This window comes from Schistocerca piceifrons, chromosome 1 (assembly GCF_021461385.2).
Source record: "Schistocerca piceifrons isolate TAMUIC-IGC-003096 chromosome 1, iqSchPice1.1, whole genome shotgun sequence".
Classification (NCBI taxonomy): domain Eukaryota; kingdom Metazoa; phylum Arthropoda; class Insecta; order Orthoptera; family Acrididae; genus Schistocerca; species Schistocerca piceifrons.
The window spans coordinates 623242869-623255580 of record NC_060138.1 but is presented as its reverse complement, the minus strand read 5'-3'; the positions used below and the strand labels follow the sequence as shown (position 1 = coordinate 623255580).

Here is a 12712-nt window from a genome sequence, read left to right as displayed (position 1 = left end):
TCTGAGCACTATGGGTCTTAACTTCTGAGGTCATCAGTCCCCTAGAACTTAGAACTACTTAAACCTAACTAACCTAAGGACATCACACACATCCATGCCCGAGGCAGGATTCGAAACTGCGACCGTAGCGGTCGCGCGGCTCCACACTGTAGCGCCTAGAACCGCTCGGCCACTTCGGCCGGCTTTACTGAACACGTTTTGTAGGGATGTTAGAATACATGTTCCTGACATCAAGCGACGCCATGATGCCTTCACGTACATTTATCTTTGAAAACTCAGAAATTAAGTGCTCTCTATTTCGGATTGTGGCCTGAACCTGAAGTTTAGAGTATTTATGAATATACCAAGCAAAAAGTCTTTCCGACTCATGGTCAACCCATTACATGCATTCACAACTGGGCAGACAGGATAACTATCCTCGTGGACCTTGACGGTTGCTCTTAGGTTAGGCGCAGGCGGATCCATAGGAATGAGAGTACGTTTTTTAAAACACAGGGAGCTGTGATGGCCCTCCAGAGAGTTTTTTTGTATCAAGATGTAACACGTCAGCCTCAGTTGCAAATAGAAACCAAACTTTACCTAGGTTTCAGCCAAAATACTTTGGCCTTCTTCAGAAGCGAGTGACACTAAACTACCGAAGAAGATCAAATTATTTAGGCTGAATCCTGGGTAAAGTTTGGTTTCTATTTGCAACTGACGTGTTACACGTTCAATCATCACAGTTGCTGACAGGACTGCACAATGTTAAAAATTCTTGTTTGTATCACTACAGTGCATTCGCAGTTACATTAAACAATTATGTATATTTGGAGCAAAAACAGTGTTGTGAAGACTTCAAATGTTCAAAAATGTTCAAATGTGTGTGAAATCTTATGGGACTTAACTGCTAAGGTCATCAGTCCCTAAGCTTACACACTACTTAATCTAAATTATCCTAAGGACAAACACACACACCCATGCCCGAGGGAGGACTCGAACCTCCGCCGGGACCAGCCGCACAGTTCCTGACTGCAGCGCCCTAGGCCGCTCGGCTAATCCCGCGCGGCTGTAAGACTTCAAGCACAGTGGTAAGGAGAGGTGGGCTACAGAATGGTGCAATTACTATCGTCATGGAAAGCTGGACAGCAACAGAAATGATTAGCGAACAAGTTAACACAGTAAACAGAAGATTTACTTAACCTGTATTTCTCCAAGTGTATGAAGACTCAATACAAATAATACAGCAGGAAGTAGAGTCCAGGTTTCGGTGTCAACAAGGCACAGGCCAGCTCAGCTAAGCACGAACGGTGGTGACAGAGCCGCGACTGGGCGGCGTCTGCATAGTGTCACGTGACGAAGAGCCTCCAAGAGCGATTGCGCAGCGTGGCTGCCGCCGGCCGTCCTATATTGCGTCGGCAGAGGCGCTCGTCTACCAGCGCCGCCGGTGGCGTGGTTCAGCGGGCGTGCACCACTGCGTCCAACGGATCCCGCACGGCCGCTATCGGCATTTGACGGAAACTTTCAATTCAGTTGCCACATGTGATGTGGTATCCATGTGTGATGCCAAAAATAGTATTTGAATACAGGGATATTTTTGCCAGAGAAGCACCTCTGAAATCAGTTAAGCTTGTTTCCAGAATGATATTTTCACTCTGCAGCGAAGTGTGCGCTGATATGAAACTTCCTGGCAGATTAAAACTGTGTGGTGGGCCGAGACTCGAACTCAAGACCTTTGCCTTTCGCGGGCAAGTGCTCTACCAACTGAGCTACCCAGGCACGACTCACGCCCTCTCCTCACAGCTTTACTTCTGCCAGGACCTCGTCTCCTACCTTCCAAACTTTACAGAAACTCTCCTGCAAACCTTGTAGAACCAGCACACCTGAAAGGAAGGATATTGCGGAGACATGGCTTAGCCACAGCCTGGGGGATGTTTCCAGAATGATATTTTCACTCTGCAGCGGAGTGTGCGCTGATATGAAACTTCCTGGCAGATTAAAACTGTATGCTGGACCGAGACTCGAACTCAAGACCTTTGCCTTTCGCGGGCAAGTGCTCTACCAACTGAGCTACCCAAGCACGACTCACGCCTCCTCCTCACAGCTTTACTTCTGCCGGTACCTCGTCTCCTACCTAGAGCACTTGCCCGCGAAAGGCAAAGGTCCCTAGTTCGAGTCTCGGTCCAGCACACAGTTTTAATCTGCCAGGAAGTTTCAGTTAAGCTTGTTATTTGACTTACAGGTAAATCATACTGTCACCTATAGACGTAAAAATGAATGTAGGACACTGCAGTGTACCATTAAGAACCGGTACACCAGTATGCAGGTCCTGTCCAGAATATTGCTGGCAGATGATTGCTCTGCCTTCTATATCAGACAGAGATGTGATGACAACTACTCGCGTTGCAGGCGTGGGTGCCGGCGCGGGCTCGTCGCAGGCTGACACGAAGAGCCACTACCGCGGCCACAAGATGTCCGTCTGGCTCAACCTGATCCCGCAGCTGCACCGGCCCGGCGGCTCCGACCTAAGCATGCGCCACCACCACTTCCAGGAGGAGGGCGCCCAGTTCTACGACGGTGAGTACTGCAGCCCAGGTGTCCAGCACAAGCGGCTCCCTGGCGCCTTAACTGCTGGACACGTGCGTAGCGAGAAGCTCACTACTCTAGCACTAATAGATATACGCTGCTTGATGGTTTCTAGGAATGGCTAAATGCATCTGTCTGGATCTCGGCTTGGTAAAGCCCTTTCTTACAGGTTGAAAACTTTTGAAATATATGAAATAAAATCGTTGTAACTTCTGAACGGTTTGCGTTAGGACGTTCGAACTGCACGGTTAGCTGCTGGGCATGATGGGAATTAGTATGCGCTTTATGGTTTGGTTAGCGAAGAAGCCCATTTTCATTTGGATGGGTTCGTCCATAAGCAAAACTGGCGCATTTTGGGGACTGAGAACCAGCAATTTCCGATCGAAAAGTCTCTTCACTTTCAACAGGTGACTGCCTCGTGTACAATGTCCACTCACAGAATAAACGGTACGATATTCCTTGATGGTACGGTGATTACCGACCAATGTTTGAATGTTTTGGGAGATGATTTCATCCCCATTACCCAAAGTGATCCTGTTTTCGACAGGATGTGGTTCATGCAAGACGGAGCTCAACCCCATCGAAGCAAGAGAATGATGTTCTGGAGGAGCACTTTGGGGACAGCATCTGGCTCTGCGTTACCCAGAGGCCACTGGTATAGGCTTCGATGCGCCGCTGTATTCTCCGGATCTGAACACACCTCACTCCTTTTTGTGGGGCTATATTAAACACATGATTTTTTTTTTTTTGGTCATCAGTCTTCTGACTGGTTTGATGCACCCCGCCACGAATTCCTCTCCTGTTAGAACCTCTTTATCTCAGAACAGCACTTGCAACCTACGTCCTCAATTATTTGCCGAATGTACGGCAATCTCTGTCTCCCTCTACAGTTCTTGTCCTCTACAGCTCCCTGTAGTACCATGGAAGTCATTCCCTCATGTCTTAACAGATGTCCTATTGAAAGTATCTAACAAAATTGTATCCTTTTTTATTCTGTGAAAGTATCAGTGATAAGATTGTTCTAAATTAATTATTCAGCAAACCTGCATCTGACTGCGTCTGTGAACTTGTTTCTTGCACTCCTCCATTTTGCCAGAAATGCAACATGTATTTGACTCAGCAATCAAGTTTAAGAGAATAATGCCGTTTGTGCAATGGCATTAAGATGGTACTGGAAAATTAACTTTTGGCCCTGATGTTTACTTGGTTCTTTCATTGGTGGGTAACTTCAGTTTACTACTTATTTTCATATTCAATACAAGCGAAGGATGTGGATTATGATTCAGGCTGTTAGATTTAAACACAATGTTGATCTCAATATATATATTGTTAAAATTTTAAGTCTTACACAAAACCTACTATTTCAAACATTTTTGCAGCACGAATCACTCTTACAAAAAATTTTACAAAACGCTTACGGCGTCAAATCTTGGACATACAAATCCTAGCTCTGAACATTATCTAACAAAAGCCAATTTGAAATGATTATATATCTTCTCTCATTTACATGCTAAAGTTTGGTCAGGGGCAGCGACCTACCTTAACGCTGTCACCACACGTCTGCTTCCTCCTTGCACCTAGCTGCGACTTCCCGGTTTTTTTACTGCGCGCGCCTGGCTCTCTTAACCATCAAAGATCCTCCTACTCAAAGATATTATACTCGTTCCACCTTGTGGTTGGCAACTACCGACTATTTTCTGGAGCTACCCTGATCAGACCTTAGCACATACCTTTCACTACCACCCAGTCTCTTCTCCTTATCAGTGTTTTACACATATTCCTTTCCTCTCCGATTCTACGTAGAACCTCCACATTCCTTACCTTATCAGTCCACCTAATTTTCAACATTCGTCTGTAACACCACACGCTCCTTCCGTCATTGATTATTTTACTGCCTAGGTAGCAGAATTCCTTAACTTTATTGACTTCGTGACCATCAATCCTGATGTTAAGTTTCTCGCTGTTCTCATTTCTACTACTTCTCATTACCTTCGTCTTCCTTCGATTTATTCTCAAGCAATACTGTGTACTCATTAGACTGTTCATTCCGTTCAGCAGATCTTGTAAGTCTTCTCCACTTTCACTCAGGATAGCAATGTCATCAGCGAATCATATCACTGATATCCTTTCACCTTGAATTTTAATTCCACTCCTGAACCTTTCTTTTATTTCCATCATTGCTTCTTCAATGTACAGATTGAACAGTAGGGACGAAAGGCTACATCCTTGTCTTAGACCCTTTATAATACGCGTCGTGCAGAATTTCGTTATTCGTCTGCACCACATCATTATCAATGATGTTAGGCATATCGAACATGTCATAACCTAAATCTGATTATGTAATGACGTTTATGTGTTGAATAAAGTATGTGCACGCAGTAGTTTGTAACTAATTTACGGTTTCTTTCGTATAGTTCAATAATTGTCACCATTTATGAAAGCCACTTGGCTGCCTTGCATGTCACATATTTTTTTGAGTCATCAATCTTAAGACTGGTTCGATGCGTGCCCAGCACGATTTCCTTACTTCTGCCAACGTCTTCATTTCAGACTATCACTTGCACCTAACTTCCTATATTATTTGTCGGATGTACTCCAATCTCTGTCTTCCCTTCAGTTTCTGCCGTTTACATTCCCTCTAGCACCACACCACGTAAGCAGCTGCGCGTTGTTCTTAGCGTAAGTTAGTTTAAGTTAGGTTAAGTAGTGTGTAAGTCTAGGAACTGATGACCTCAGCAGTTAGGTCCCTTAGGAATTCACACACATTTGAACATTTTGAACCGTGTACGCTGTTTCCTGATATCGTAATACCTATCATATCATCCTCTTTCCTTCTTCTTGTCAGTGGTTCCTGTACATTTTTTCCTCGCCGATTCTGCGGAGAAGTCCCTCATCCCTTACGTTATCAGTTCACCTAATTTTAGACATCCTTCTGTAGCCCCATATCTCAGACGCTTCGTTATTCTTGTTTTCCGTTTTTTCCCACAGTCCATGTTTCACTACCATACAATGCTACGTCCCAAACGTTCATTCTCAAAAAGTTTTTCCTCAAATTAAGTCCTTTATCTGATGTCAGTGAATTATTCTTGGCCAGGAATACCCTCTTTGTCTGTGATAAACTATTTTTTATGTCATCCTTCGTTCGTCTGTCATGTTTTAATTTGCTTCAAGTAGAATTCTTTAACTTCATCTACTTCGTGGTCACAAATTTCGATATTAAGTTTATCGCTAATCTCATATCTGCTACGTGTTATTAATTTCGTCTTTCTTCAGTTTACTCTCAGTCCATATTCTGCACTCAAGAGACTCCTCATTCCATTATAGAGATCCTGTATTGCTTCCCCACTTTCTATGAGGGTAACAATGGCTCCACCAAATCTTATCATCGATATTATTTCACCCTGAATTTTCGTTTCAGTTCTTCTGCTGTGTTTTTGTCAGAAACTTAGATCCGTGAGCTATTACACTCACTGTGCGATAGTTCAGATTTATCTCCCCTTTCTATCTTTGGGTTTGTGTGGATGATATTTTTCCGAAAGTCTCATGCTGACTCTCCAGTCTCATAGATTCTACAGACCAACTTTAATAGTCGTTTGTTGCACTACTCCCAAGATTTCAGAAATTGCAAAGCAATGTTATCTATTCCTTCTGCTTTATTCTGTTGTGAATCTTCCAGGGCTGTGTTGAACTCTGACTTTAATACTGGATACCTTACGTCTCCCATATCGAGTCTCATTTCTTCTTGTGTGACGTCATCAGACACGTTCTCCCCTTCTTAAACAGCTCTTTATGTTTGCGGCCTTACTTTTAATTTCACCGTAGTTGTTTTGACTCTATATGCTGAATAAGTCCTCCCGATGACTATTTCCTTCTCGAGTCCTTCACATTCTTCGTGCGACGATTTAGCTTGGCTTCCCTGGGCTTCATGTTATTTCTTTCCCAAGTGTCTTGCATTGCTGTATTCCTGTCTTCCCCTGAACATTTTTCTATTTGCTTCTTTCGCCGGTCACTAGACGTTTTTCTTCTGATGCAGCACGTTTCTTCGCAGTTACCTTCCTTATATCTATGTGTGTCTGACCAACTTCCAGGAATGTCCTGTTTAGAGCTGTCCATTCCTCTTCAACAGAACCGCCTACCGTGGTATTCATTATAGTAGTATCTATTGCTTTAGGCAATTTCAAGTGCCCCTCATTATTCTTCAGTAATTCAGTATCGCACTTCTTTCCACGCTGATCCTTCCTCATTTTTTCCTTAAACTTCAATTCACTCCACAGTATTACTGTGATCCGAGTCTACGCTATCTGATCAAAAGTGTTCAGACAACGCTGTGTAAAGCGAAATTGTTCACTAGGTATCACGAGAAGCAAACCCGCCAGTAACAAGGAGGCGGGCAGCACTGTGTTGTCAGTAGAGAAGCAGTAACAGCAGACTGAGTCAGGCAGGAGAACTCAGTAACTTTGAGAGCGGACCAGTCGTTGTATGTCACTTGAGTAACAAATCCATCAGGGACAGTTACACCCTTCTAAGGCTGCTCGTCTGTTGTTGATGCGACAGTGAAGTGGAGACGCAAAGGAACACCACAGCTAAACCGAGACCAGCCACTCACGAACCGATGGATGGGAACCGTAGATCATTGTGAAGGTCGGATGCAAAAAATATCATGAAAGCGGCGAGAGGAAACACTCCCGAGTTTCAAAGTGCTGCCAGCAGTCCAGTTAGCACGTTACCGTGCGTAGGGAGTTTGAAAGTATGGTGTATAATGGTCGAATGGCTCCTCACAAGCCACACTTTTCTGAAGTCTGTGATAATCAAGGCTGTGAGAAGACTCAAGTGATCATCACGCTTTGGCAAATCCGATGGAATGGTTTGGATTTGGTGAATGTTTGGAGAACGTTATCTTCCGTTATGTGTAGCGCCAACAGTCAAATACAGAAGAAATTTTGTTGTGGTGAGGTATTTTTCGTATAGATAGTGTGATCCACTTATTGTGCTTAAGAAAATGCTAAATGGGGTATTGTGTACTACGTACAGCAGAGGAGCAGTTCTCCCCCTGTCATAAAACAGCATCTGTGAGACAATGGTTTGTGTGTAATAACATTCCTGAAAAAGATTGTCATCCCCAAGCTGAACACAACAGAACACCTACGGAACGAGTTACAACGTCGACTTCGGTCTAGTCCTCAGAGATCAACAGCACTGTCTTCTCTGAAAGAATTTCCTGCCATTACTCCACAGACATTCAGAATCTTCTTTTAATGGGCCCCAAAAGAATGTGAGCAGTCATAAAGGCGAAGGGGGGGATACACTGGGTGTTAAAGTCCATTAATAGGATTCGAGATACTTTTGATCATAAAGTGTATATCAGCTCCTGGGTACGCCTTACAATCCAATACGCAATTTCAGAATCTCTGTCTGACCATATTGGAAAACAAATGGTTGAAATGGCTCTAAGCACTATGGGACTTAACATCTGAGGTTATCAGTCCCCTAGAACTTCGAACTACTTTAAACCTAACTATCCTAAGGACATCACACACATCCATGCCCGAGGCAGGATTCGAACCTGCGACCGTAGCAGCGCATGGTTCCGGACTGAAGCGCCTAGAATCGCTCGGCCACAGCGGCCGGCTAACCATAATTCAATCCAGCTGAAATGTCCCAGTGTCTACTGATCCTTCCCAAGTATATCCTTTTCTGATTTTTGAACGGTGAATTCGATATCACTAACTGAAATTTAATGCAGATCTCAATTAGTCTTTCACCTCTATGATTCTGGCAATACTGTCTTCTGTTCTTTGCCTTACAACTACGTTCCAATCACCATTTTGTTATACCATCACTTTCCTTTAGATACTAAATTACCTGTTCAGTATTTTCATATACTTTCTCTCACTCTTCTTCTCCACTCGTAACATCGGCGATTACACATCAACTATTGTTGTTGATTCTGATGACTACGACTCTACCACTGAATTGTTCGCAGTAACTAAAATCACTCTCTGTCCTACCTTCCTTTTCATAACGAATCCTACTCACATTATACCGTTTTCAGTTGCTGTTGATATTACCATATATTCATATGACCCGAAATCCTTATAGACTTTCCGTTTCACTTCACTGCCTCCACTGTATTTACACTGTCGTTTAATTTCATTTCTCACATTTACTACCTTCCTCACAACTTTCAGGCTTCCGACACTCCACGCCCAACATAGAACGTCATCCCTTTTGTTGGTTACCCAATCCCTTTTTCATAATGATCTCGCACTTGGCAGTACCCTCCCGGAGATCCGAAAGAGGGACTAACTTGTAGGTTTTTTTTTCAGAGGAAAGATTATGAAGACTTTTTTCCAATAGCAGGTCACATGTCCTGTGGATGTCTCTCATGCTGTGGTTTCCACTGCCTCCTTCGTGGTAACGCCGATGATCATTGTCGTTTTTTTCGCCCTTTATGGCCAAGTACCCATTCCAAAAGAACTTGGAACCTCTGTCCTCTCCTCTGCCCTCTTCGACAAGGCCGTTTGCAAAACAATGATGACTCCTTATACCGGAAGTCTTTGGCCCCCATTGCTGCTGACTTACCTCCAAAATTTAAGCAACGGCTGGTTTCGAACGTGAGACCTAGGACTTTTCGATTAGTAGTCAAATATGCTTCGATCAGTAGTCAAAGACGCAATCCGTTTACTTTCATTTATTACTCAATATGTATTGACATAGGCATACGAAAAGCATAATCGTGTATCGATACTCTGTTAGCGAACTTTCATTAATGAACTCTAACACTGACTCAACATTTTCACAATTTAAGAAAATCCCTTACAGGTTGTTAATTAACAAAGAATCTGAGCATTACCATTTCTTCTGTGCTGTATGTGGCAGAAGCCTCAGTTCTGAAAAAGAAAAATGGTCTTCGGCCCCTATAACAATATATTTGGCATCTGCTCCAAACTGCATGCCGTACCCTTCTATGTCTGGGAACTGTTAGCTTTTCCCTTTGCATTGTTTGTTTTAGCAATCTGACGTGTTCTTGAAGGAAGCTTCTTTTTTAAGACTAAACTTGGTTTCAGACCGGATTTTAAAAGATTTTTTTGAAATTCGCATAACTTCGCCTGAATTTTTTTTGTTTGCGATAACTCGTGATGATGTGTTGTGAGGTTCATTTTCTTCTGTTAGAATGTAGTGAATGGAATGGTTTCTGGCATCTGGGCTTATGAAGTCGGCCGGCGTGACCGTAGTTCGTAACGTTCTGGTAACGTTCTAAATTTTATCGTGCAACAGCCCATATTTCTTTTGGATTATCGGATACAGACCTGTGCTAACGGGTATCTGTCGAAATGCACTTCATACCCATTTGCATGTTTGCAAGATTTGCGTGCGGTTTTGATTTTGCTGATATTTTGTGGTAAAGTGCAAAATATCACGATGCTTTCATCTGCAATGGAAAATTGCAACACCAGCCGGATCTTTTATGTTTTAGTTTCATAATGTTTCTTTTTGTCTCATTAGTTTCTGATACATCCCTCTCACTTTCGTCGTCTCCTTTGCAGATATCTTTATTGTAAGGTAACAGTGTTTTATTAATAAGTATTTCAGTTGGTAGAGATTGTTCCCTATGTATTGCACGTTGATATAGGTGCTCTACTCATGGGGGTAATCCTAAACCACGGCTGCGATCCCGTGTAGTCAGGCCGTACTAAATGTGAAAGGCTGTAATAAGTGTGTGTACAGTGCAGTGTTTGTGTTGCATCTGCAAGTCCTTTATCCGCCTCAGTGGATCCTGGGGTATTATAGCTACTTTAGCCCGTTCTGTAGGTCTACGTTGGACGTATGATGTTGGGCTTTCGCTTGGTCTGAATTTATGTCTGCTGACTTCGGGTTTCGTGTATTTCATAGAACGTAGAGGTCGATCATGACACATTTTAATACAATGTACTCTGTCATATTCTGGATACTTTCCTGTAGTTCCAACTTTCTATCGCAGTTACATAAACGGATTTTGTAAAATTTTATGCAGAATATTTCCCCAACATTGGGACACATATCTTGCATGCTGTTGAGGGTTAGTAATAGAGTTCGTTTATGAAAAAAAAATTACTAAAAATATAACATTATATCAACGTACGATAGTTATCAGTATATTAAGCGATGCACAGTGTACTTATAAATAAATGTATGAGAAACTTTGACAGGCACGCTGATAAAATGTTATACCGAACATTATTAGTGTTGTATGTGATACACAAACAGACGTCAGACAATAATATGAACATTCCAATTGACGGAATGAGCTTTGTCGCAGCTTTCGCTAATTGCGTAAGTGACCTCTGTTACTGTGAACGAAACAGGAATGACTCAGGAGCGACGCAGCTGCCGTTGCAACGGAAGAAGGAAGGACGTGTAAGGTGTGAGGGAAAAAATTAAGGTTGCAATGTCGCCATCTTTAGCCATCAAAGACGTCAAAAACGCGTCTACAATCTCCACGATACTGCACATTCAAGCCAATATAACGTATTCCCTCTCTAATAGGCAATAATAATGAATTAAATTTTTTGGAAATTTGTGGTAAGTTGCTATGGGACCAGACTGCTGAGGTCGTCAGTCCCTAGGCTTAGACACTACTTAATCTAACTTCAACTAACTTACGCTAAGGACAATGCACACACCCATGCCCGAGGGAGGACTTGAACCTCCGAAGGCGGCAGCCGCGCGAAACGTGGTAAGGAGCCTCAGACCGCGCGGCTACCTCGCGCGGCTATGAGTTAAACAATAATAATTATTGTTACCAATCGCTTGTAACGCTAAAATATGCAAAACGGGTATTATTGACACTATCTTTTAAATTTCAGATTCAAAGTAATGTTATTAGACTAACCAGGGATACACCCACAAATGGAGATGTTGTTAAGCCATTGTACGAGCGAATTCAAGTGGCCCACTAGTGACGGTGCCGGTAAAACGTTCTTCCTTTCGTTTGCTAAAACTGAACAAAATTGGACACGGGAGGGTGGTAAGGGTCGAACCCGATCCAAAGTCTGAGCAATCTCGTGCACTATCATCTACCTTATGAGAATAACTGACACTAATTGTATCTGGAGGACAGTTTGAATTTACGGCGCTACGGCTTGATTGGCTAACTCCAGTGCTAATTAACTCGGGAATGGCGCAACGCATCGTATTTTTGTCTTAACACTTACTTCGAAGTACAGCGTATCCTCCAGTACCCTTACAAGTTTTTCAGACTGTTTCTGACCACCTTGTATGTGGTTGTACGTCATTGTAGCCTTGGTGTAATGTGTCTCTGTCGTTCCGGTATTGTCCGCAGATAAAGACTGTGCGATCTAGGGAACCTTCTGAGCAAGACACTCTTCTCTCTAAACTTCTCTGTCTTACTCATGTAGACGCCTTGTTAGTAACTAGGATTAGTGTATGTGCCCATGCACATGCTACAAAACTTAGTACTCCTTAGGGCACCCACGAGAGACGCCTAGGAGACGTTTGATGACAGCCTGGAGGGGACTCCCGTCGAATGGCGCCCCCTCAGACCCCATCAGCATCACGACAAGGAGCGGCCCGTAGACCAGCAGCTAGCAGAGGCTGTGGCTAGCTGTAGACGAAGCTTGGTGACCTACATCGGGTCGTTGGCTGGTGCGGAGTAGCTCTCATCGTAGGCAGCAGTCGAAAACAGACACCGTCAGAACCAGAATGCGAATATTTATGACAAATTTTGCTCTGCTTCTTACGACCGGGTAACGCAACAGATCACACAGGGGCCGAGGAGGCCCAGCACAAGGGGCGGCGTTATGCAGCTCCGCTCGCCACTGCACCGGCTGGTGTTCAAATGTCTCTGAGCACTATGGGACTTAACATCAGAGGTCATCAGTCCCGTAGAACTTAGAACTACTTAAACCTAACTAACCTAAGGACATCACACACATCCATGCCCCAGCCAGGATTCGAACCTGCGACCGTAGCGGTAGCGCAGTTCCAGACTGTAGCGCCTAGAACCGCTCGGCCATTGCGGCCGGCCCGGCTGATGCCTCTCGCTGTTCCAGCCCTGGCAGCGAAAATCCACTTATAGCCACAGCCCGCCGCGTCACAGATTGTGAGGTTTCCTAGGGAAGGTACTAGTGCAGCACGCACCAGGGGCGTT

General features: G+C 43.8%; 1 protein-coding gene across 1 annotated transcript in view; it reads left to right on the top strand.

Moving 5' to 3' along the window:
- Positions 1-12712, top strand: part of LOC124757760 (neuroligin-1-like) — a 189086-nt gene that overhangs the window by 89729 nt on the left and 86645 nt on the right. The window contains exon 6 of the mRNA XM_047249076.1: positions 2386-2553. Within this exon, the coding sequence (XP_047105032.1) occupies positions 2386-2553 (168 nt within the window). The remainder of the gene's footprint in view (positions 1-2385; positions 2554-12712) is intronic.